General features: G+C 52.7%; 1 protein-coding gene across 1 annotated transcript; it reads left to right on the top strand.

Moving 5' to 3' along the window:
- The first annotated feature begins 292 nt into the window (after positions 1–292).
- SLC22A11 (solute carrier family 22 member 11) lies at positions 293–17,528 on the top strand. Its single transcript, XM_007993799.3, has 10 exons — positions 293–1,119; positions 3,848–3,951; positions 6,674–6,828; positions 6,937–7,105; positions 8,923–9,043; positions 9,834–9,949; positions 12,219–12,433; positions 13,286–13,394; positions 14,271–14,477; positions 15,604–17,528. The coding sequence occupies exons 1-10, from the start codon at positions 727–729 to the stop codon at positions 15,665–15,667; spliced, it is 1,653 nt and encodes a 550-aa protein (XP_007991990.1). The 5' UTR covers positions 293–726; the 3' UTR covers positions 15,668–17,528.
- The last annotated feature ends 6,947 nt before the right edge of the window (positions 17,529–24,475 follow it).

Here is a 24,475-nt window from a genome sequence, read left to right as displayed (position 1 = left end):
CCATGCCCACCCCACATCCTCTCCCACGCCCACCTGCACCATCTCCCCAGCCAGGGAAGGCCCTTCCCAGGCCGCACATCTGGCTTCAGAGCCTTGAACAATTGTCAGGAGGGATGAAGTTTAGGCTGACCGTTTTCTGATTTAAAGGGCCTCGCGTAGAAGATTCTAAAGATTTAAGAATGAGATCAACTGGCCAGCGGGGAGTGGCTGAGGCCTCAGGTCCTGAGACATGAACTGCCTTCCTCACTCAGAAGCCCACGCTGAGATTAAACTTTAACCAACTCAGTGAGGCAACAGCCCAGTTGATATTTCTTCCAAACTGTAATTCAGTAACATCAAAGCACCCTGTCTTTTTTTAATAGAATCTGCCTGACTTTCACTTTTGGTGCTGGAGAACTCAGAAGGTGGCTCAGCCCTCTGGTCCACATTTGGTGGGCAGTTCGGATGCCCCAGGCAGCCCGAGTAGAGTGAGCTTAGTCCCGTTACCCCCTCCGCAGAGCGCTGGGGCATCCGCAGTCACTCCTGGAAACAAGAGAAGGAGGAATTTCCCGGAGGCATCAAAGGGCTTCCTGGGACCGACTCAACTGGTTATTGGACAGTGCTCCACCCTCAACCCAGCCGAGGGGTGGGAGGGCAGAAGGTCCTGGTGGCCCTGGATCTTGTGGCTGTAACCAGTTCCAAACAGCAGTTAGGTCAGCTGTCCGCTCAGCCGAGGCAGCTCTGTTCATGGCATTCTCAAAGCTCTTGGAGCAAGCCGGAGGCATGGGCCTCTTCCAGACCCTGCAGGTCCTCACCTTCATCCTCCCCTGCCTCGTGATACCTTCCCAGATGCTCCTGGAGAACTTCTCAGCCGCTGTCCCAGGCCACCGATGCTGGACACACATGCTGGACAACGGCTCTGCGGTTCCCGCAAACATGACTCTCAAGGCCCTTCTGACCATCTCCATCCCGCCAGGCCCCAACTGGGAGCCCCACCAATGCCGCCGCTTCCGCCAGCCACAGTGGCAGCTCTTGGACCCCAATGCCACGGCCACCAGCTGGAGTGAGGCCGACACGGAGCCGTGTGTGGACGGCTGGGTCTATGACCGCAGCGTCTTCACCTCCACCATCGTGGCCAAGGTAGGGCCTCCCCCAGAGCCACTCCAGTGGAGGTCAGAGTCATGGATCAGGTTGGTTGGACTCCAAGGTCCAGTCCTGGGAGGGACTCGCTTCCTCAGACCCTGCTCACTCTCGAGCCTCTCAGCCCCTCGTCAGCCACACACAGGGGAGTGGGCGGCAGGGATCAGTCTACAGATGGGGCCAGCCCTGGCTCCTGGAAGTGCAGGGTCACCTGGACAGGCACCTCTGAATGCTGGCACCTGGACATTCGCCAGCCTCGTCTGGTCCCGGCCCTGATGACCCATCAGCCATGACCCCAGGCAACTCAGCTGCAGGGGGAAGTCAGGGGTAAGGGGGGATCTGGCTGAACTGACCCAACAGGCTTCTTGCTGAGACAGGCCAGGGTGACCAGACATCACCCTAGAGGTGGGTGGAGGATGAGAAACCTGATCGGATATCGAGGCTGGAGTCAGAGGGGATTCTTACTAAACTGATTCAGCAGGGTCCTTTGCTAAAACTGGATTTTATGAGGAAGCACCCAGATGGGCCCAGGAGAAGGTTTAGGAACCTGACTAAAGATTAGCCAAGCAAAGACTTCTGGTCACCCCACGCCCATTTCCTGATTGGTGATGATGGGCCAGATTCGGATCGGGGCTCTGGTTCCAAGATGAGCAGGGAGCCTTCAAGAAGCATCCATTCCACTGGTGACTTCACTCAGTTGACATCTAAACCCCTCCTAGCAGCAAAGCCCCGCCTCGCCCTGTACCTGTGAAGCGGCAGACACATTTCCAATGGGTCTCTGCTGCCACAACCTCGCCACAGTCTTGTGGGATGGATCCTATGACAGTCCCCATTTAATAACAGAGGAAAGGAAAACAGAGAGAGGTTAAGGGGCTGTCCCAAGCTTCACAACTAGAGTGTCCTGGAGCCTGATTCAATCCCAGCAGTCTGCATGGGGGACAAAAGCAAGGTTGCGAGGGGCGAGGAGGGGCAGCCTCCTTCAGGCAGATGGTTGGGGATGGCCTCTCCAAAGAGGCAACATTGACACTGAGACTTGGATGGTGAGGGGAGGAATCAGTGAAGGTCAGGCGCCCCACAGAGCAAAGGTCGTGCATAGAAGCATGTCTGGGATTTGAAGGAGCTGAACAAGGCCCAGTGCGTCTGGGCACAGGTGCTAAGGGGCCACAAGCAGGTGCAGGGGCATGCTCTGGAAGTGAGATTTTCTTTCTCTTTTTTTTTTTTTTTTTTTTCTGATACAGAGTCTCACTCTGTCACCCAAGCTGGAGTGCAGTGGCGCAAACATGACTGACTGCAGCCTCTAACTCCCAGCCTCCAATGATCCTCGTGGCTTGGCCTCCCCAGTAGCTAGGACTATAGGTGCATACTACCATGCCCAGCTAATTTTTTTTTTTTTTTTGACACTGAATCTTGTTCTATTGTCCAGGCTGGAGTGCAGTGGCATAATCTCAGCTCACTGCAACCTCCGCCTCCTGGGTCCAAGCAATTCTCCAGCCTCAGCCTCCCGAGTAGCTGGGATTACAGGCATGCACAACCACTCCCGGCTAATTTTTGTATTTTTAGTAGAGAAGGGGTTTCACTGTGTTGGTCAGGCTTGTCTTGAACTCCTGACCTCTGGTGATCCACCCACCTCAGCCTCTCAAAGTGCTGGGATTACAGGCATGAGCCACCACGCCTGGCCTAATTTTTAAAATTTTTAGTAGATACGAGCTCTGACTACATGGCCCAGACTGGTCTCGAATTCCTGAGCTGAAAGGATCCTCCAGCCCCGGCATTCCAAAGTGCTGGAATTACAGGCATGAGCCACGGTGCCTGGAATTTTCTTTTAAATGCAAAGAACCTCATCATCGTCATCCTCATTGGAGGGTTTGGAGCATGGAAGTGATTTGGTCTGACTTGCATTTTCAAGAGGTCACTTTGCATGGTGGACAAGCTCTGTGAGGGCATGGGGGACCCACTGGAGGCTACTGCAGCTGCCTGGGTGGGAGGGGAAAGAGACAGGTGGGGGAGCTGTCGGGCCTCAGTGGAGGACGGGCTTGGGGACGGGTGTGGGGTGTTCAGGCAAAGGATGACAGGCCCTGGGCTGGAGCCACTGTAAAAATCCCAGCGAACTGTGCCAAGCTCTCTCTAGTCACCCTCACTGCTGATGACAGGACCAGGTCATGGCTCCGTCTCTAGAGGAGAGGATAGCCCAGCGGAGGCAGTGGCTCTGCCACATCCACCTGGCCAGCACTCAGTACAGGTGGAAGCAGAGCCTGTCATGTCACCCCTGCCAGCCATTCCCTGCCCCTGCCTCCCACTGCCCACCTTGCCTGCCACCTCACTGCCCACCCCTGCCAGGTACTGCCGGACACAGCCACACATTGCCTGCCACACTTCTTTTTACCCAGAAATTGTTCATTTTCATACCACTTCTGCCCCTTCAAGGCCCGGCTGCCCATTAGAGTCTGTCCTCTGCATGAGGGGGTCACCGGGCCCCGTGGAGAGGCCTCCACACAGCTGGCGGACACAGAGCCAGGCCACACTCTGTCCTGCAGCTGGGCTTCCCTTGGGGGTTGTAGCCCCATGGTCAGCAGGTCCCTTCTACGTCTGTGACCCGGCAATGGGAGTCCAGGGACCCTAGTGTGGGTGGCTGGCCCCAAGGGCTCAGGCTGGCCAGGTGTCCCTCGGCCACACCCAGCCCCACGATTCCACACCCCCCGAGCTGAGCCACTGCACCCTCCTCTTGCAGTGGGACCTGGTGTGCAGCTCCCAGGGCTTGAAGCCCCTGAGCCAGTCCATCTTCATGTCCGGGATCCTGGTGGGCTCCTTTATCTGGGGCCTCGTCTCCTATCGGTGAGTGCCTCCGCTCCTCCCAGCTCCCAGCTCCCTCAAAACAGAGTTGAAGACTATGGGGCAGAAGGTTCAGAAATGTCAGGCGAGCACCCCATCCCCCTTCCATCTCCCTCCTGCCTCCTCTGTTTCTTCCCTCCCCTGGCCATCGCCACCAACCCACAGACTGTTCCGGGTCCCCACCTCAGCAAGTCCCCCCAGACCCTGGCCTGGTTCCCCTCACAGGGAGGTCACCCCAGACCATCTCCCACTGCCCCCATTCCCTCTTCCATACTCCAGCCAGAAGGTCATAGGCCTCCTCCATGTGGCCGTGCTTGGACCCTGTGCCTCAGAGCTGTCCTGGCTCCCCATCCTCCTCTCCTCTGTCCTTTGTCCCCCAGTCTCAAAGCCTTTCCAGAAGCCTCACGTCGGCCAAACACTGGCCAGGTGCAAGGGACACCCCCAGCAGAGATGGGGGAAGGGGCGGTAGGGAGGCTAGGAGACAAGTGCCTGCTCTTCTCCAGCTTGGAGCCAAGCAGGGCTCAGGACACAGGTCAGTAAGTTAGGCCACCTTGGAACGTGGGGGGGGCTAGGGAACAGGGCACAGCTGATGGGCACGCCGGGGCCGGCTGGCAGGACTGGATATGTCTCATAGCAGGTGACACTGAAACCCAGGCCTGCTGGCGGGAAGAAGCGTTCTCTGTGACATACTTTCTTCTCTTGGCTTCCAGAACATCCTCACTGCTGGTTTTCCTTCCACCTCCCAGGAAGCTGTTTCCCTTCCCCCTCTTCCTGCTCCCCCTCCTCCTGCTCCCCCTCCTCCCTCTCTTCCTGTTGTGGAAGCTGAGCTGCTGATTCCTCGCCACCCCCGCTCACTCCCCTAGCAGCCTCCATCAGAGGACGCGGACCCCCGACCCATGGGCCCCTCTGCACCTGCGCTTTCCCCGGCCTCCCTTCCTCACCCCACACTCTCCTGGCTCTTCCTCTAGGACACACTCAGCCCAAGCCCCTCCCTGCCACAGCATCCCCTTGCCTAAGCCACCATCTCCTCCCACCAGGCAGGCTGCAACCCCTCGCAGGTGTCCTCTACAGTGGCCGTCCACGCTGCCACAGCACTGGATGACTTTGCAAAATCTTGGAGGTTGATCTGGTCAATAAAAGCTGGCCGGAAGTCCTCCAAGGGCCCCACTGCACTGAGGACAGTCCCTTTCTGCCCACCCCCTGCCCTGCGCTGGGCTTCCTCCCACCCCCAGCTCCACCAGCCTCCTCCTGGAGCCCCCTGCACCCCTGCAGAGCGCCTCAGTGACTGTGCTTCACCCAGAAGCTCCTGCCGATGCTGCCTGGTGCCCACACACAGGCCACAGCTCAATGCTCTTCCTTGGGGAGGCCCTCCCAGGCCACGGAGCTAGAGACTCCTGCCCAGCCCCAGGGATGATTATCCCAGCCCCTCCTTGCTTCCCTCATCACCGTGCCTGGCTCTGACCATGACTAGCTGGCTTAAGTCTTGTTTATTGTCCATGTCCCCACAAGCACACAGGAACCCAGGGACTGTGCCCCAGAGCCCAGCTCAGCACCATGGCAGACTTGCAGTCATTATTTTAGGAATGGAGGACTGCCTTCCCGCTCCCTCCTGCCACCACCCTACTGGCTCTGGGGTCTGACTACCTGGGTCTGAATCCCAATCTTACCACACCCAGTCTTGTTCTACAAGGTAGATCTCTTCCCTTCTCTGGGCCTCAGTTTCCCCCCAGCAGTGGGGCCTCACACCTGCCCATGCGGTTGTCGTGAGGATGAAGCAAGTGTCCTTGTTCCTGGATGCTGCTCAGACAGGCATGGCCAAGGTCCACCTCGCATCTCCGTTCTGAGCAGCATGGGCTTGAGTGGCACTAAATGCAGTCTCCGGTTCATGCTCAGCCAGCCTGGAGGCCACCGCGGCCCAGGACACTTGGGCAGGGCCGAGGGCTCTGTATCGCCCCATGAGCACCCCTTTCACAGCGCACAGATGAGAGCAGTGCCTTGCAAAGTCTCAGCCTCCTCACTCCCCAGCCCCTTGCCCCGTGTCTTGATTCTCATAGCAATCTCGTGAGGCATGTCCTTATGGATGCCCTTGTGTTACAGATGGGGAAACTGAGGCTCAGAGATGTTGAGTCACATGCTCAGGGTCACCCAGGAAGGAGAGAGCTGGGGCTCAAACCCAGGCATCTGATGCCCAAACCTGTGTTCTTTTTTATTTATTTATTAGAGACAGACGCTCACTCTGTTGTCCAGCCTGCAGTGCAGAGGCATGATGATAGCTCACTGCAGCCTTGAACTCCTGGGCTCAAGCCATCCTCCCTCCTCAGCCTCCCAAGTAGCTGGGACCACAGACGCCTGGCTAATTTTTTAAATTTATTTAGTAGAGACTGAGGTCTCACTATGTTGCCCAGGCTGGTCCTGAACTCCTGGCCTAAAGTGATCCTCCAGCCTCAGTCTCCCAAAGTGCTGGGATTACAGGCATGAACCACCGTGCCCGGCCCCAAACCCCATGTTCTTAAACATTGAGACCGAACTGCACCCTCCCGTGGCAAGGTACTGCCACTTTTATAACAAAAACACTCTGAGTGTACCCCTAAAAGTTCCAAGAAAGATGAGCCTCCTGCAGGAGACCCCCTGGCGTTGTCGAACTCCCAGAAGGCAAGTGCCTGCCCACATATCCACGTCCTCAGGGGCCCCTCTCCAGGCCCCGTGTGCTTCTCTCCTTTGACAGGTTTGGGCGGAAGCCGATGCTGAGCTGGTGCTGCCTGCAGTTGGCCGTGGCGGGCACCAGCACCATCTTTGCCCCAACACTTGTCATCTACTGTGGCCTGCGGTTCGTGGCCGCTTTTGGGATGGCCGGCATCCTTCTGAGTTCACTAACACTGAGTGAGTGCCCAGCTCAGCGCACTGCTGCCATGGGGGCGGGGGTGGCAGGAGAGAATGGGGCTCAGGCCGCCGCATGAGGCCTCACCTGCACGTGTCTGCATCCTGCAGTGGTGGAGTGGACCATGACCAGCAGGAGGGCGGCCACCATGACGGTGGTGGGATGTGCCTTCAGCGCAGGCCAGGCGGCACTGGGTGGCCTGGCCTTTGCCCTGCGGGACTGGAGGACCCTCCAGCTGGCAGCATCAGTGCCCTTTTTTGCCATCTCCCTGATATCCTGGTCAGTATGATGTGGGACCTTTTCCTTAGGAGACCCAGGGTGGGAGGGCATCCCTTCACTTTCACTTCTCTGGCTGGCAGGAGGTCCAGAACCATGCAGTGCCACAGAAGGGCCGTGGCATGAGCGGGGCCCTCGCTGGGGAGGGACGTTGGAGATTGGCAGTCCTAGGCTGAGTGTTGCAGCCCAAGGTCTGTGGCTCCCATCCAGCCCAGACAGGCCAAGATGGGCCCGCACAGCATTGGTTCAAATGGTGATTTAAAAAATATATTTGTAACTAGTTGCTAACATTTAAAAATCAGAAGATTTTTAAAACAAACAAAAGCAGTATTTTTACCTTCTTTGGAAAAACTGGAAGATCCAGGGGCACTGGGCCGAAGTTCGGGCACAATGGAAGCAGCCGCTCTCCCAGTCCCCCAGGCCCCACCGCTACCGTCCCCTGGGCTGAGGCTGTGGGCATCGTCCTTCCCCAACGCTTGCACCAGCCCCCACCCACCAGCTTCACTCCTTCACATACAGTGCGAACCAACATTGGATATGAAAATAGATCATTGTCACTACAGTTTTAGGGGCTGCAAAAATCCATGAGGTCTGGAAATTCCTCCTTGGATTGGCACTGAGGAAGGAGACATAGATCGGTGCAGGGGGTCTTAGGTGCTAGGGACACAAGTGAACAAAACAGGCAAAAACCAGGGGCCCCATGAAGCTTACATTTCATACACAGATCAACAAGTGAAGAGGAAGGCCATCCCTTACAATAATTAGGCCATCCCTGCCACACTGATCAGGTGTGTACCAGGTGCTTACTAACATATCTTCTAATAAGGAAGATGATGCCATTACCGCCATTTTCAAATGAAGGACCGAGACCTAGAAAGGTTAGGTCACTCACCCAGGGTCACACACAGCCGGTGAATGCCAGAGGGAGGATTTGAACCCAGGCAGGCTAACTCTTCACCACTACGTCAAACTGCCTCCGGAAGTCCTTCTTAGCTTCCCTGCAAACAGGGCTGAGAGCCGGTGGGCTGGGCAGATCCTGTGCCTTCCACCAGCAAAATGCTTCTGGCCCATCTGCCCCTGTGGTTGGGGAGAAATAGACTGGTTTTATAAAATCACCTGGTTCTGCCTGGGAATGTTTTAAACGTGCTTTAAAAAATAAATAAATAAATAAAACAGGCCAGGTGTGGTGGCTCACGCCTGTAATCCCAGCACTTTGGAGGCTGAGGCGGGCGGATCACAAGGTCAGGAGATCGAGCCATCCTGGCTAACACAGTCTCTACTAAAAATATAAAAAAATTAGCCATGGTGGTGCGTGCCTGTAGTCCCAGCTACTTGGGAGGCTGAGGCAGGAGAATCACTTGAACCTGGGAGGCGGAGGTTGCAGTGAGCCGAGATCGCGCCACTGCACTCCAGCCTGGGTGACAGTGAGACTCCATTTCAAAAAAAAAAAAAAAGTACTAAGTGACCTTTCTATCCTAGAAATTGCCCCAGAATCACTGGTGAAGCAGCCAACTCTAGGGACACCCATGCCCAGGCCACCTGTGCCCTGGCTGTGTGCAGGACTCAGGTGGGCAGGCCCCAGTAGCCAGGTGAGCCACCTCCATCTGGGCCGGTGGGAAGGTGGGCCACCAGGCAATGGGACTCAGCTTTATTCTGAAACCATCGGGGACTGCCAGGCTCCCAGCTGGACAACAGCAGCACAGAAGCATCTGCCTACTCGTCACTCATCTCAGCTGAAGGGTCTATGCCACTGCCCCTTTCCACCCCGCCCCGGGGGAGAGCCCAGCGTGCACCCCAGCTACACACCTGTCTCCTTACAGGTGGCTGCCAGAATCCGCCCGGTGGCTGATTATTAAGGGCAAACCAGACCAAGCGCTTCAGGAGCTCAGAAAGGTGGCCAGGATAAATGGCCACAAGGAGGCCAAGAACTTGACCATAGAGGTGAGATGCTGCTGTCTGTGAGACTTGACCTGGGACAGGACATGCACTGATGGATCGTCCATGTGGCCTCCAACATCAGCACCACCCACTCCAGCACCACCTCCACCAGCACTACCACCAGCATCTCCACAGACACCACCAACACCTCCATCACCACCTCCACACAGACACCACCACCACCACTAATCCCAATACCATCCCCAACAGCACCACCACCGTCCACACCCACCATCACCTTCACCGCCATCACTCCATCACCACCAGCACCACCAATACCATCACTAACCCCACAGCCACCATCTCTGCAAAACATCTCCACCACCGTCACCACCATTGTCACCATCCGTAACAGCACTGTCATTATCAACAGCACCCACACCGTCACCTCCATCCCCCACCACCTCCACCCGCACGTGGCACACACCCACCTCACAGGGCTTTTCGATGTGTCTGGGGAAACAGAATGTGCTTATTTGAAGGTAGCTGTTTTCAGGAAGCAGGTGCTGCCAGAGATTAGAGTGAAGATGGGGCGGGAGGATCAAGGAAGACTTCCAGAAGGAGGCAAGCTAGAGCTGAGAGGACCAGGGCTGAGTCAAACCTGCAGAAGAGCCAGGGCCTGGAGATAACTTTTTCTGCTCCATCCCTGCCCCTCCCCTAGAGATCCGGCTTCCAGAGGCTGAGGCGCAGGACAGGCTCCCAGTCGCTCTGGCCACTTGGACAGTTCTCTGGCACAGGGGATGGGGCGGGGCCGTTGCCCTACCATTCACAGTACCCCCATTCTCCCCGGAAGGTGCTGATGTCCAGCATGGAGGAGGAGGCAGCCGCTGCAAAGGAGCCGCGGTCGGTGCTGGACCTGTTCTGCGTGCCCGTGCTCCGCTGGAGGAGCTGCGCCATGCTGGTGGTGAAGTACGCCATCCTGGCGTCCCTCCCCAAGGCAGGGCTGGGATAGGCAGGAGGCAGGGTGTCTGGGGGAAAGAGCACCCGCAGGCCTCAAGGGGGTGCATTTCTGTCTGGGACAGGACGCAGGCAGCCCCAGGAGGCAGGAGTCCTGGCAGACCCCAGAAAGGGACTGTGCACTGGTGGGGTCTGGAGGCTGCCATCTGCAGGAAGCTAGAGGGAAAGGCTGGGGGTCCCAAGGTCCCAGGGAGGTCCCAAGACAGAGGCAGAGTCAAGGTCCCTAAAGCCAGGGGACCAGCCGTGGCCGAGGAGTACCACTGTTTGTCAGCATTAGAGACTTACCACTTTCCTAGAGTCTATGGCCATGCTCCTAGAGGGTGAACCCGCATGCACTGACGCCTCCACGCAACCCCACTTCACTGATGGGGAACGGGGATCCCAGAGGGGTAAACAACAAGCCCAAGATGATAGAGCCTGCATTGGAACCGGGCTGCGCTAGCACTTGGCTTACTAGTACTGTCACCGCCCAGGGCCCGCACGACCAGACCCTGGCCCACCGCAGGACCCAAGGTCATCTAGGCCCAGGAAAAGGCCCTTAAAACAAATTCAGTTCCGCTGACATCCGAAAGAGCATATTAAAAAGCAAGGACCAGTCAGGCGTGGTGCTCAAGCCTGTAATCCCTCACTTTGGAGGCTGAGGCAGAAGGATCGCTTGAGCCCAGGAGTTCAAGACCAGCCTGGGTAACATAGTGAGACCCTCTTATCTCTACTGAAAATCAAAAAGTGAGGTAGGAGGATCACTGGAGCCCAGGAGACAGAGGCTGCGCTGAGCTGAGATTGTGCTACTGCACTCCAGCCTGGACGACAGAGCAAAGAAAAAAACCTTAGGACCAGGTTTGACTGGGACTTTCATGTTGAAATAAAACTAAAGCTTAGGAAAACGTTTCTTTGATGCTATATTTAACCACATGTGGGTTATGATGGCAAATATTTCCTAATCTTAGAACAAAGATAGATCAAATGCCTTTTTTAAAACACTTCAGTTTTTTTCTGATAAATCAGAAGAAGTGCTCTTGCTGCAAACACCCGGGACCTGTTTAAAAAAAAGAAAAAAAAACCTTCCAGGATTCCTCAGGGGCCGGCTCTGCAACCTTTGTTATTCAAATTAGAGGCTTTGAAGCAGGTGACCTTGTGGGTTTTCTTGTCTTGACTTGTTAACCTAGTTGTTATCTGTCCAAGGCTCCAGCATCGGCCACTTTTGAGCATCAGCCAAGTGACTCTCACATCACTCACATAAACTTCATGAAACACTGCGGCTTGTGCATGAATTGCGATTTCACTCTGCTGTGGTTGGGCTGGTGTTGTCCAATGTTTATTGGGTGATGCAATCAGGTGACCCCTAAGGGGAGGGCTGGGAGGAGTGTATGGGTTGAGCAGGGAGGGGCACAGATTTTAAACTTGGCGGAGAAGAATTTTACCTTGCAGCCACTTGTGGATCCAAATCCGGTCTCCAAACCACGAGAATTTAAATACTGTAAATTCAGCTACTCATGAATTTAAATACTGTAAATTCAGCTGGTGGGTAGGGGAGTGGGCAGAAAGCAGACCCTGAGATGGAGAAGAGAAGGGAAGGGGAGATGCAGCCATAGCCTGGGCCCGGCCCAGCCCCTGGGAGCATGGGAGCTGGGGCCCTTCTAGGTGGTCCCTCTGCCCCGTGAAGCAGTCACAGGCTGCTCACCCCAGAGGAGGGGCAGCACTCCCAGGGGCTGGGGGACAGGCTTTCCATCCTGAATGCGGTCTGGGCAGTGCAGCCCAGGGTCTCCCGAAAGGCCCCGTCCTGCCATGATTCCCGTCTTCCAAAACAAAGGAACTGGCACGGTGTGATTGGTTATTGGAATCAAAGTCAGAGAAGGCTAGGCCGGAAGTGAGGGGCAGCTCAAAGACCCCCAAGGGCAGGCTTGGTCCCAGCCTGAAGAGGGCCGAGTCTCCCAGCCAGGGAGCCAGAGAGGTGATGCCCCAGTCTATCACTGCCCCTGACCCAAAGCCCGTATGTGAAGGGATGGGGGCACCACCCTGCCTGCCCTTTCCTGGAAGAGCCTGAGCCTGGGGTTGTGTCCTGAGTTTAACAGGCTTCTGGGACGGCTGGCCGAGACAAGCCCGGGATTGTCGTCTGGGGTAGGCCGTGTCCTTCCAGGCAGCTCCTGGTGGGAGGTGCTGTTGCTGTTGGGGCGCCCTCTCCCCAGCAGGGCCGGGACCTGACTTCCAGCCTTGCCCGCAGCTTCTCTCTAATGATCTCCTACTACGGGCTGGTCTTCGACCTGCAGAGCCTGGGCCGTGACATCTTCCTCCTCCAGGCCCTCTTTGGGGCTGTGGACTTCCTGGGCCGGGCCACCACTGCCCTCTTGCTCAGTTTCCTTGGCCGCCGCACCATCCAGGCAGGTTCCCAGGTCATGGCCGGCCTCGCCATTCTGGCCAACATGCTGGTGCCGCAAGGTGAGGTGGGAGGCCTGGGTGGTGGGACAGGGCCCTGCTTCCCCGCCCACCCTACTGCTCTCAGCGTGGGGCCACATCCCCTCCCTGGCCCCGGGAGCTGCCTCCCTGTCTTCTTTCTGAATGAGGGAGGCTGCGAGGATCTGGAATCCCGCTCCATGTCTCCTTTTATTGCTCAGGGTGGGAGACTGGGGGAAAAAGACAGGGCCACACGTCCTATGGTGGCAGCAGAGCTGGAAGGAAGGCAGGAGGGTGCCTTGTGGCTGGCAGGGGAAAGCCTGAGTGAGGACGGAGGCAGCCGGGGCCCTGCAGGCTGCAGCGAGAGCCCAAGTTCTGAGCAGCTGCAAGTAAACTGGCAATGGCGAGCCCCCTCCCAGCAGTTCAGGTGCCTGCTCAGAACAACACACTGGGGAGGCCAGGCCTGCAGCCAAAAGGTGGCCCAGACCTCTGCCTCCAGGCAGGGCTGCTGCCTTCCCCACACAGGCAGGCTTGGGGGCAGCAGGGAAGCTGCTATGGGCTGGGCCTGGCGCTCTCTCCTTCACAGCAAGAGGCACCTCGGGACCCTAGGAGCTGCGGGGGGCAGGCTTTGAGTGCAGCCTCCACAGCCGGCCAGGCTCAGCCACCCCAGACCTGGCTGGGTTTCTGCCTGTGCCCCTCGGGCCCACCTGCCGTGATATCACATCCTATGCTCTGTGCCCCAACCCCAGCCCAAGGCAGCCCCGCACCAAGCCATCAGGGCTGGGGACTTGTAGGGAGCCCAGGGGCCCCTCTGCTCCAGGCTGGCTGGCCACACACTGACTAGCCCCTGGGGACCCTCCGGGGCAAACCCCACTCTCACTCCCTTCCTATACCCAGATTTGCAGACCCTGCGTGTGGTCTTTGCTGTGCTGGGAAAGGGATGTTTTGGGATAAGCCTAACCTGCCTCTCCATCTACAAGGCTGAACTCTTCCCAACGCCACTGCGGTAAGCTGGGCTGCAGGCCATGCCCCAGGGCCAGCAGAGCCATCCTGGGAGGGCAGTGGGGAGGGTAAACAAGGGCCTGGTAGTCAGGGAAATGCAGCCAGGGCCGCTCAGGGCCCCCCCAGGACAGCTCCTCCCCACAGAGAGTCTCGGCCCAGACAGAAGTAGTGCAGCAGAGCCCTGGGGACATCTGGGCCTGTGTTTTCACACCGTTTTGAACCACAGAGTCATCTGTCCAGGTGGAATCTTATAAGAACCCTGATAAGGAGACCAAGAGCTGCTCTGGTGGCAGTGGGGACCCTCAACTCATTTCCCACCACTTCTTCCCTGCCCCAAGAGAGCCCCAGGTCACCTCCTTGGAGCCCAAGGGCATCACAAAACACAGATGGAAAACCAGTGGTCTAGAGTCTTGGCCACCCCCACATTTGATATTTGGGTAAACAGGCTCGGGGTGAAGGGCTGACTCAGCAGAAGGGTAGGACTGGACTCCAGTTCTCCAGACTTTTAGCCCAATGTTCTTTCCACCGCTCACTCATTTGTCCATTTTTAAATTTGTTGTTTGGACAAGCATTTATTGGTTTTGTTGACATCATATGGAAAGCCTGAGTTGGGAGCTCAGTGGCCTAGCAGGAGCATGGAGAAGCCCTTAAGTTGCCCAAGAGCAGGGAAAATGAGGTGGACCCTATAGATTTCCCCTGAAACACTAGATGTGAAAATCTGGGTAGGCTCCATGGAGGAGGTGGTATTAGAGGAGGCCTTGAGGAGGGCAATTCTCTCAGCCCAGCTTTCCTTCCCCTGGCATCCACGGGCCCAGCCAACCTGTCTTCCTGTCACAGGGCCAGCTATAACAGGGATCTGGGCCCTCCCCTTCACCCACAGGATGACAGCAGATGGCATTCTGCATTCGGTGGGCCGACTGGGGGCTATGATGGGTCCCCTGATCCTGATGAGCCGCCAAGCCCTGCCCCTGCTGCCTCCTCTCCTCTATGGCGTTATCTCCATTGCTTCCAGCCTGGTTGTGCTGTTCTTCCTCCCGGAGACCCAGGGACTTCCGCTCCCTGACACTATCCAGGACCTGGAGAGCCAGTGAGTGACCTGTGACCCCTGGGCATAGGGCTGGGCTTCCTCCTGGGCCAAGATGGAGACAGGCCTGGGCCACCCAGGGCAAAGGCTCAAGAGTATCAAGGCCTGTGTTTCTGAAACCATTTAATCTTTCCAACAATCCTGCCAGAAAGGTACTATTACTATCCCCGTACTATTAATAGAGTCAGAGAGAAAAGTGACTTATCCAAAGTCTCATGGGTAGAAGGTGATCATACCTCATGCAGGAAAATGTAACGGTTGAAAGCCCAGGCTTGGCAGCCAGATTGCCTGGGCCCACGTTCCCCACCTGCCTGGGCAAGTGACTTAACCTCTCTCAGCAAAACTGACAAAGGAAGATACAGATAGTCTCAAGTGTCCTAGTGACATTTTCCCACAAAGAATTTCAGGCCCAGACAGATTAACAGGTGAGTTTTTTCAAACCCTCAGAGAACAGATTGTGCCATCTCACATCCGTTCTTTGAGAGGGAGAGTTGAGGGAGCACTCCCTAGCTGCATTTTATAGCCAGAACCACTTCTGTGGGCTTTAGCCCCCTCCTTTGTAAAATGGTGTTTTTTTAAAAAAAACCTAACAGACAAAACCCAGCCTGGCTCACAGAGTTGTTTTCTGGTTTAAGGGAATTATTATTTTAAAGCGCCTGGGAAAATGCCAGGCTTGCAGCAAGCGCTGTGGACATGTGGTTGTTGTGACCTGGGTGAGTGTTCACGGGGCCTCAATTCTGCTGGTGACTGAGGTCACAATGATAGTAATAATACTGAGCTCTTATTGTTTTATGTCACCTTATTTAATCAATGCAACAACCACATGAGGTGCTATTACTGTCCAATTTCTTTGCCAAGGAAACTGAGATGCAGCAGGGTTATATAACTTGCCTAAGGACACCTGTGGAGACCCGGAGAAGATGGGACTTCATTTTTTCTTTAATTTAATTGATTTTTGTTGTGTACCTACTATGTTTCAGGCACTGTCCCATGCTTAGGACACAGAAGGGAGTAAAAGCCTAATACCATAGAGTTTATCCCCCAATAAGACTTGACTGTCGTTCTGCCCCAAGCCCCAAGTGCATACCCACTTCATCACATAGCACTGCTTTTCTTTGGATTATTCTAGGAAATCAACAGCAGCCCAGGGCAATCGGCAAGAGGCCGTCACTGTGGAGAGTACCTCGCTCTAGAAATTGTGCCTGCATGGAGCCCCTTTAGTCAAAGACTCCTGGGAAAGCAGTTGCCTCTTCTCCAGTCAGAGGGTGGAGGCGAGCTGGGCGAACTCGAGGGCCTGGCATGGCAGAGGCCAGGCAGCCGCAGCCGAGTGGACACCATGGCCATCTGCTGTGGCTGAAGGCAGCTTTCACAGCTCACTCCTCTTCTCCCTGCCCCACCTTACCCCAGCCCTACAGGAGCCTGTGCAGGCGGCCATGCCCAACCAATAACAAGACGGTTCCCCTCCCTTTCCCTGCCAGGCTCATGTCTTTACACCTTCACTCAGCCAGGCCAACCAGAGACTGGGTTCCAATCTCACCCCACCACATACAGAGCCCTCATCTGTGAAATAAGAATGATCATGTGACCCACCCCCAGGGCAGGTATCAGGGTGAACTGATCTTAGCACCGGCCAAATAAATGGAACTTGCTGAGAGAGCTGCCAGATACAGGTGTCCAGGTTGCACACTGGCCCAAGGCATGTAGCCAAGGAGGCATGTGGGGTCTGAAACTCAGCCCCGGTTACACTGGCCCCACTACCTACCCTAGCAAAGGCTGTGTCCGCTCCAAGAAAAGAGCTGTTTTAATCACTTTTCATTTACCCATCAGTGAGGGAGGGCTTCCAGCCCTGTGGTTACAAAGATGGCCAAACACATCACCAAACACCAGACAGGAGGCTGGCAGCAGGTTACGACACACATGTGCTCAGAGCCCACAAAGATGACACTGCACGCTATGCGGGGCCACACGGGACAGGGTGCACTGAGAATCTGAGCGAACAGCCAGGGCTGCGGGAAGGCAGTTTTGGAGCACGGAGGGAGTGGGGCAACTCCTGGCTTCTGCGGGAGGGTGTAATTGAATTGTTCCATCATGCTGCAGGCTGGCGAGAAATGGAACCTTACAAGCGTAGGGATAAGAGGAACCGCCCTTGGTCCCCTCACTGAGGGTTGTTTGGCCAGGGAGGTTCTTCCACAGGGGTGGAGTGAAAGGGGAGAAGGGGAGCTCACAGGCAGGCCTGCCGAGGCCTCCTGGCTTTGCCAGATGTCAAGACAGCACATAATACTGAACCTTAACTTTCGGTTTTCAACCAAAGAGCACCCTTTTACTGTTTGTTTTTCCGGAGGAGACACCTTTTCTAGATTCATGCCCAGACCTCCCTTGTCCAGGCTGTGAAAACTCTGGGATGGTCGAGGCCAACTGCCCATCTCAGAGGCAAGGAAGCAAAAGTGCAGAGTGGTGGAGGGGCCAGCTTGCAGAAACACAGCCGAACCCGGCCCTGATCCTAGCCCAGGGCTCTTTCCAGCACACAAGGCTCCTAGCCCTCGTCTCCACCCCTCCACACCCCTGATATCTGTGATCCTGCCACAAAGTTACCCTCATGCCCTTCCCTGGAGACCCCACTCTGGGAAACCTCAATCTCAGGCCCCTCAACTCACCTCTCACACCCCGTGTACACCAGGTCAATCACTCCTGCCCCCTCACAGCTCCCAAATCCACCTACTTCCCCTTCACTCTGGCTACACCCTGGTTCACACCACGGTTGTAGTTCCAAACTGGTCCCTGATGTCCGTATTGCACTCGGCACAACGGCCACAATGCTCATTAAGAAACGCAATCCAAACCAAATCTCTCCCTGCTGAAAGCCCTCCAGTGGCTCACGATAAGGATCACACTTCTTCCTCTGCCTGGTCAGGCCCCTATGGGCCCCCAGCCTTTCCTCACACTTCAGTACACTTTAAAGGATTCAGATCATACAAAGAATGTTCTTGAAACAGCATGGAATTAAATTAGAAATCAATTATGGAAAGAGATATAGAAAACCTCTTCAAACTATACAATACACTTCTAAGTAACCCACGGGTCAAAGAGTGAATCTCAAAGGAAATAAGAAAAGATTTTGAACTGAGTGAAAATGAAAAAATGACATATTAAAATTTGTGAGATGAAGCTAAAGTAATGATTATGGGGAAATTGATACCATTAAATGCTAACATTAGAAAAGAAGAAAGTTCCAAATCAAATACTTCAGCTCTCACCTGGAAAGTAGAAAAAGAAGAGTTAATTAAAACTATAGTAAACAGAAGAAATAATACACAAGAGAAATCAGAGAATTGAAAAAACAATAAAGAAAATTAGCAAAACCTAGAGGTGGTTCTTTAAGATCAATACAATTTACAAACCTCTAGCCTTCCTGATCAAGAAAAAAAGAGGCTGGGCATGGTGGCTCACGCCTGTAATCCCAGCACTTTGGGAGGCTGAGGTGGCAGGATCACTTGAGGTCAGGAGTTCGAGACCAGTCTGGCCAACATGGTGAAACACTGTCTCCACTAAAAATACACAAATCAGCCCGGTGTGGTTGTGCACACCTGTAATCCCAACTACCCCGGAGGCTGAGGCAGGAGAATCAAGGAGAATCACTTGAACCTGGGAGGCGGAGGTTTCTGTGAGCCGAGATTGCACCACTGTACTCCAGCCTGGGCGACAGAGCGAGATGCTGTCTCAAAAAAAAAAAAAAAAAAAAGAAAGAAAGTAAAAAAGAGAAAAGACACCCACTACAAATCTAGGGCATGAGAGAGGACACATCACTAATAATCCAGACATTAAAACGATAATAAGGGAATATTCTGGGCAATAATTAACCAAAAATTTTGAACACTTTAACAAATTTCTTGAGGAACACAAACTACCAAAACTCAAGAAGATATAGGTGACTTGATTAGCCCTAAATCTGTTTTTAAAATTGAACGTATGTTTTAAAAGCTTCCCACAGAGAAAATTCCGGGCCCAAATAGCTTCACTGGTGAATTCTGACAACTATTTAAGCAGAAAATAATAGCGATTCTACAAGCAAAACCTTCCAGAAAATTGAAAACGAGGTATCACTTCCCAACTCATTCTGTTTCCCTGAAACCAGAAAAAGACATTACAAGAAAATAAAGCTATAAACCAACATCCCTTATGGACATAAACATAAAACTTCTTAAGAAACATTTAGCAAGTTGAATCCAACTATGCATGTATATATATTTACATATGTGTGTGTAGTGGTGTGTTTTATATATAGGTATTTATTACATATGTGTGTAGTTGCATATTTTATATATAGGTATGTATATATACATATATATATATATATATAGAGAGAGAGAGAGAGAGAGCAATACATCATGACCGAGTGGACTTTATCCCAGGAATGCAAAGTTCGTTTTACATTTAAAATCAAGGTTAACAAACCAAATTATGAACAAGCCAAAACAGAAAAGCCATATGTCATCCAAATAAACAAAGAAAGATCATTTGACAAAATTCAACAGTCATTCCTGATCATTAACATTCAGCAAACCAGGAATTCACGGCAACTTTTCCAGCCCAATCAAAGTCATCCATGCCCTAGATGGGCACCCTGTTATCCCAGAGGTGGCATCATGCTTATGGTAAAGGCTGCTTTCCCCTTCCGATCCGGAATGAGGCTAGGACATCCACTCTCACAGTTTGTATTCAACGTTGCTCCTAGTCAGTGAGATAAGGCGAGCAAAATAAGTAAAAGGCATACACATTAGAAAGGAAGACACGAAACTCTCTTTATTTGCAGATGACATAATTGTCTATGTAGAAAATCCTAAAAAACCAACAAAAATACTACTGGAACTAATAAATTAGTTCAGCAAGGTCAATATACAAATGCGTATTGTACCAGAAGTTGAACATTTTAACACAATACCATTTAATAACAGCATGGAAAAAATGTGTCACCCAGGGAAAAATTCAATAAAAGAAAGACAAGACCCATGAACTGGAAACTGCAGAACTGAGGGGAATTAAAGGGCTAAGTACATAGACGCACCTTGTTCATGGATCGAAAGACTTGATATTATCAAGATGCCAATTCTCCACAACGTTGTGTTTAGATTCAATGCAATCCCAGTCAAAATGCCAGCAGATTTGCTTTAGATAAATTGACAAGCTCGCCCTAATGTTTATATGAAAATGCAAAGGGCCTAAATTATCCAACACAATTTTGGAAAAGGACTAAGTTGGAGAACATTTTTTTTAATATAATACAATCAAAAGTTCAGAATAGAGCCGTGCATTTATGGTTTAAATTTAATAGATTTTCAATCAAGGTACCAAATCAATTAAAATGAGGAAAGGATAATATTTTCTGCAGATGATTCTGGAACAATTGGATAGCCGTATATAAACAAAGAAAGAAACAAGGAAAAAGAGGCAAGGAGGGAGAGAAAGAAGAAAGGAAGAAAGGAAAGATGGCAGTGGGGAAGGGAGAAACTCAACCCTAACTCACACCATTTCCAAAAATTAACTTTAACTGTATCATAGACCTAAATATAAGAGCTAAAATTATAAAATTTTTTGAAGAAAACAGGAGAAAGTCTTGGCAACTTTGGGTTTGGCAAAGATTTCTTAACTAGTACTCAAAAATATGAACTATAAAAAAACATATTGGACTTCATAAACACTAAAAACTTTTGCTTTCCAAAAGACACTGTTACAAAATGAAAAGGCAAGCCACGAACTTGGAGAAAATATTGGAAAAATCTGTATCTAACAAAGGACTTCTACCTAGAAAATGTAAAGAACATTTACAACGCACCAATCAAACGACAGTTCAATTGTAAAAGGCAAAAGATTTGAACAGATGCATCGCCAAAGAGGATATATAGGTACCCAATAAGCCCAAGAAAAGATGATCGCCATCATTAGGAAAATGCAAATTAAAACCACAACGAGGCCGGGCGCACTGGCTCACGCCTGTAAGTAATCCCAGCACTTTGGGAGGCCCAGGCTGGCGGATCACCTGAGGTCAGGAGTTCAAGACCAGCCTGGCCAACATGGTGAAACTCTGTCTCTACTAAAAATACAAAAATTAGCTGAGCATGGTGGTGGATGCCTGTAATCCCAACCACTCCGAGTTGGGAGGCCGAGGCAGGAGAATTGCTTGAACCTGGGAGAAGGAGATTGCAGTGAGCTAAGATCATGCCAAGCACTCCAGCCTGGGTGACAGAGCGAGACTCTGCCTCAAAATACAAACAAACAAACAAACAAAAACATAAATTCAAATCTATCATTGAATTTACAAATTATCATCAAACAAATCCCACGTTCCCATGACCTAGCTGGAGAAGCAGAGCCTCACTGGTGCTTGATGGCCCCTGCGTGGCCCTCCCCAGTCAAATCCTCCCACCCGAGGTAACTGCTATCCCGAATTATCTTGTTTTCCTCATAAGGGTGCCACCTACTTATATATCCTCCAGCAACATTCTGTTTGGTGACACCAGCGTGGGATTCCATGGTCTCCTGTGACTTACTTCTTCCAAACCATTATTATGTGTTTGAGACACATCCCCATTAGTGGTTGGGCTGTGCAGGACATGGAACAGGCCATGCAGTGGAGCAGATGGGGAAACAGAGTCAGGCTGCCAGGCACACGGAGGGCCCACCCAAGTCCGGCCGTGAACTTAGAGTGGCCTGTCAGCTGGGCTGTATGTGTATTTTTTCTATCCACATTTGGCTGCTCAGGGGCAGGTATGGGTTGTCAGAGAACCAGGATCCCACAATAAAAGTGATGACATCAGTGATAGTCCCTGAGAAACCTGGCAACACCACCCTTTCCAATAGCACTGGTGATACTGGTTAGATGTTCGTGCACCTGCGCATGTACTCACCAAAATGATGTGATGAGTGGGCCCTGCCATCTCACTGGTCTTCTCAAAAAACCTGTAACCCCAGTCTAATCATGGGTTCAACCCTCAGTCCTTCTGAGATGCCTTGGGGCCCTGTGTGACCAGGCTTATCCCACACCAGCTTGCCTCCCCCAACCCAGCCCCATCCTCATTCCCCTCATGGTTCCATGAACCTGACAGGTTCTTGCCCATCACAGGGACCTTGCACATGCTGCTCCCCAACTGTATGCACCTCCCTTCCCAGCCTCAGGTGGGAGCTCCTGTTCCTTCCTGATCACTGGCTGGGTGGCCCTCCACACCCCTTACAGTTATTCTATGACCTCTTGATTTTGTTCGTGACCCTTATAGAGTCTGTCTTCCTAATGGCAGTGGCCAGTCAGCCTGTCTTCCTGCCAGCACCATACAACCCAGGCAGGAAAGTTTCACCATCTTCTCCACAGTGTCTCCAAAGCTCTCCTCCAGGGCCTGACTCTGGTATCTTTTTAATAACTGTTTACTGGATAGATGGATAGATAGATGGATGGGTGGATGGGTGGGTGGGTGGGTGGGTGGATGGATGGATGGATGGATGGATGGATGGGTTGGTGGTTGGATGGATGAATGAATGGATGAATGGGTGGGTGAATGGCTGGGTTGATGAATGAATGGGTAGATGGATGAATGGATGGGTGGGTGGATGAATGAATGGATGGATAGGTGGGTGGGTGGGTGGGTGGATGGATGGATGGATATATGTATGGATGGGTGGGTGGATGAATGGATGGATGGATGAATTGATGGGTAGATGGATGAATGGATGGGTGGGTGGATGGATGGATGGATATATGTATGGATGGGTGGGTGGATGAATGGATGGATGGATGAATCGATGGGTAGATGGATGAATGGATGGGTGGGTGGATGGATGGATGGATGGGTGGGTGGATGAATGAATGGATGGATAGGTGGGTGGGTGCGTGGGTGGATGGATGGATGGATTGGTGGATGAATGGATGGATGAATGGGGAGGTGGATGAATGGGTGGATGGATGAATCAATGGGCAGATGGATGAATGGATGGGTGGGTGGATGAATCAATGAATGGATAGGTAGGTGGATGGATGGACAGACGAATGAATGGATGGACTAACAGATGGATGGATGGATGGATGGATGGATGGATGGATGGATGGATGGTTGAGATGGATGGATAGATGGGTGGGTTGATGAATAAATGGGTAGATGGATGAATGGGTGGGTGGATGAATGAATGAGTGGGAGAGAAGAGAGTGAAGAGGTCAAAGACAGCATTTAAAAATATTCCCACAGAGAAAATTCCAGGCTTTGATGGCTTTGCTGATGAATTTTGACAAATATTTAAGCAAGAAATAATAGAAATTTTATATAAAATCTTCAAGAAATTTTTAAAGAAGTGTGTGACTATTCATTCAGTTATGTTTTCATTGCCTTGCCTCTGTCTGCTAAAAGCTCTACCCCTTCCTCAGGGCCATGAGGGACAGGCTTGAGCCCTGCCTCCCAGGTTAGAGCGTGGCCAAGAGCTTCCAGGAACCCACACTCATCCACAAATAACCCTCCCCCAGGCACAGACATCACAAGGCAGGAGATAGAAAAGGGGACACTGGACAGGGATCCCAGGGACCTCAGGTGACCTTCCCTACCCAGGTCCTGCCCTTCCCATGTCATCAAGGGTGTCACTGTGTTCTTTGGGTCCAGGAGGCTGCATGTGCCCTCACTGGGCCACCAGAGCCCTCTCCTGGGCCACTTGTAGCCAAAATGAAGAAAGAAAATCAGTCCCTCTCTCAGAGTAGAGCAGCAGGAGTTGGCATTTGGGCTGTCGGTCATGCTCTGTGCTTTGTGGAGAAACAGACCTGTAGCAAAAATGAAAGCAACAGGGAGAAACAGAAGCAAGAGCTAGAGGGAGGACAGGGCGGAAAAGCCACAGGTCCCCATGAGACCCCACAGACCAGGGGCCCTGAGCTTCCAGGGAGCCCTTCCCCCTAAGTTTGTATGACCTGGGGCCCTGTCAGTCACAACCCAAACATCCTACCACTGCAGCGTAGGGGGCCTGGGCCTGGCGCAGGGCAGAAGCACCCACAGGAGCCACCTATGTATGTCCTCCCAGGAGTCAGCCTGTGGCAGGCTGTGCTGCTTGGGTGGTGATGGCCCTGGTGGGGCCACCTCCCCGTCTGGGTCCCCAGGAAGCTGCCTAACAGAGAATCGCTGCTTTTCCAGTCAGTTATAGGTAGTATATGTGATCTTAATAACTAAGAACTGAATTTTCTCAGGGATAAAACTGCATTGGCTTAGGAAAATCCCTTGGCTAGGCTACTGGAGGGAAGGCGAGACCCTAAGGACACCTGTTGTTTCTTAGGAGAAATAGCCCCAAGAGGGAGAACAGGATGATTCTGGGTTGGAACTAACAGACCCCCACGGTGGGGAGAAAGCAGAGAAGAGGCCAGGCGCAGTGGCTCACACCTGTAATCCCAGCACTTTGGGAGGTTGAGGCGGGTGGATCCCAAGGTCAGGAGATCGAGACCATCCTGGCTAACACGGTGAAACCCCGTCTCTACTAAAAATACAAAAAAATTAGTTGGGCATGGTGGCGGGTGCCTACAGTCCCAGCTACTCAGGAGGCTGAGGCAGGAGAATGGCATGAACCCGGGAGGTGGAGCTTGCAGTGAGCCGAGATCGTGCCACTGCACTCCAGCCTGGGCGACAGAGCAAGACTCCATCTCAAAAAAAAAAAAAAAAAAAAAAAAAAAAAAACAAAGCAGAGAAGCAAGGGGTAGAGAGGAGCTGTGTGGTAAACAGGCCCAGGGCATCCATCAGGAAGGAGGGTCCAGTCCATTATCTGTCTAGCCACAAACTGTTCTCATGGCTGCAGGGCAAACTCGCCCTATGTCTCTTTAAACCCTGAGAACTCAGGTGGACGGTGCATGCGTGTGTGTGCTCGTGTGTGTGCCTGCCTGCTGTGTGTGCGCATGAGCCTGCACATGTGCCCACCTGCTTGTGTGTCTCTATGTGTACATGTGTGTGTCTGTGTGTAAAAGCTAGGGACTGCCATTCATGTTTCAAGGACAC

This window comes from Chlorocebus sabaeus, chromosome 1 (genome assembly GCF_047675955.1).
Source record: "Chlorocebus sabaeus isolate Y175 chromosome 1, mChlSab1.0.hap1, whole genome shotgun sequence".
Classification (NCBI taxonomy): domain Eukaryota; kingdom Metazoa; phylum Chordata; class Mammalia; order Primates; family Cercopithecidae; genus Chlorocebus; species Chlorocebus sabaeus.
Note: the sequence above shows the minus strand (reverse complement) of the source record. Positions and strands in the feature narration are given on the sequence as shown.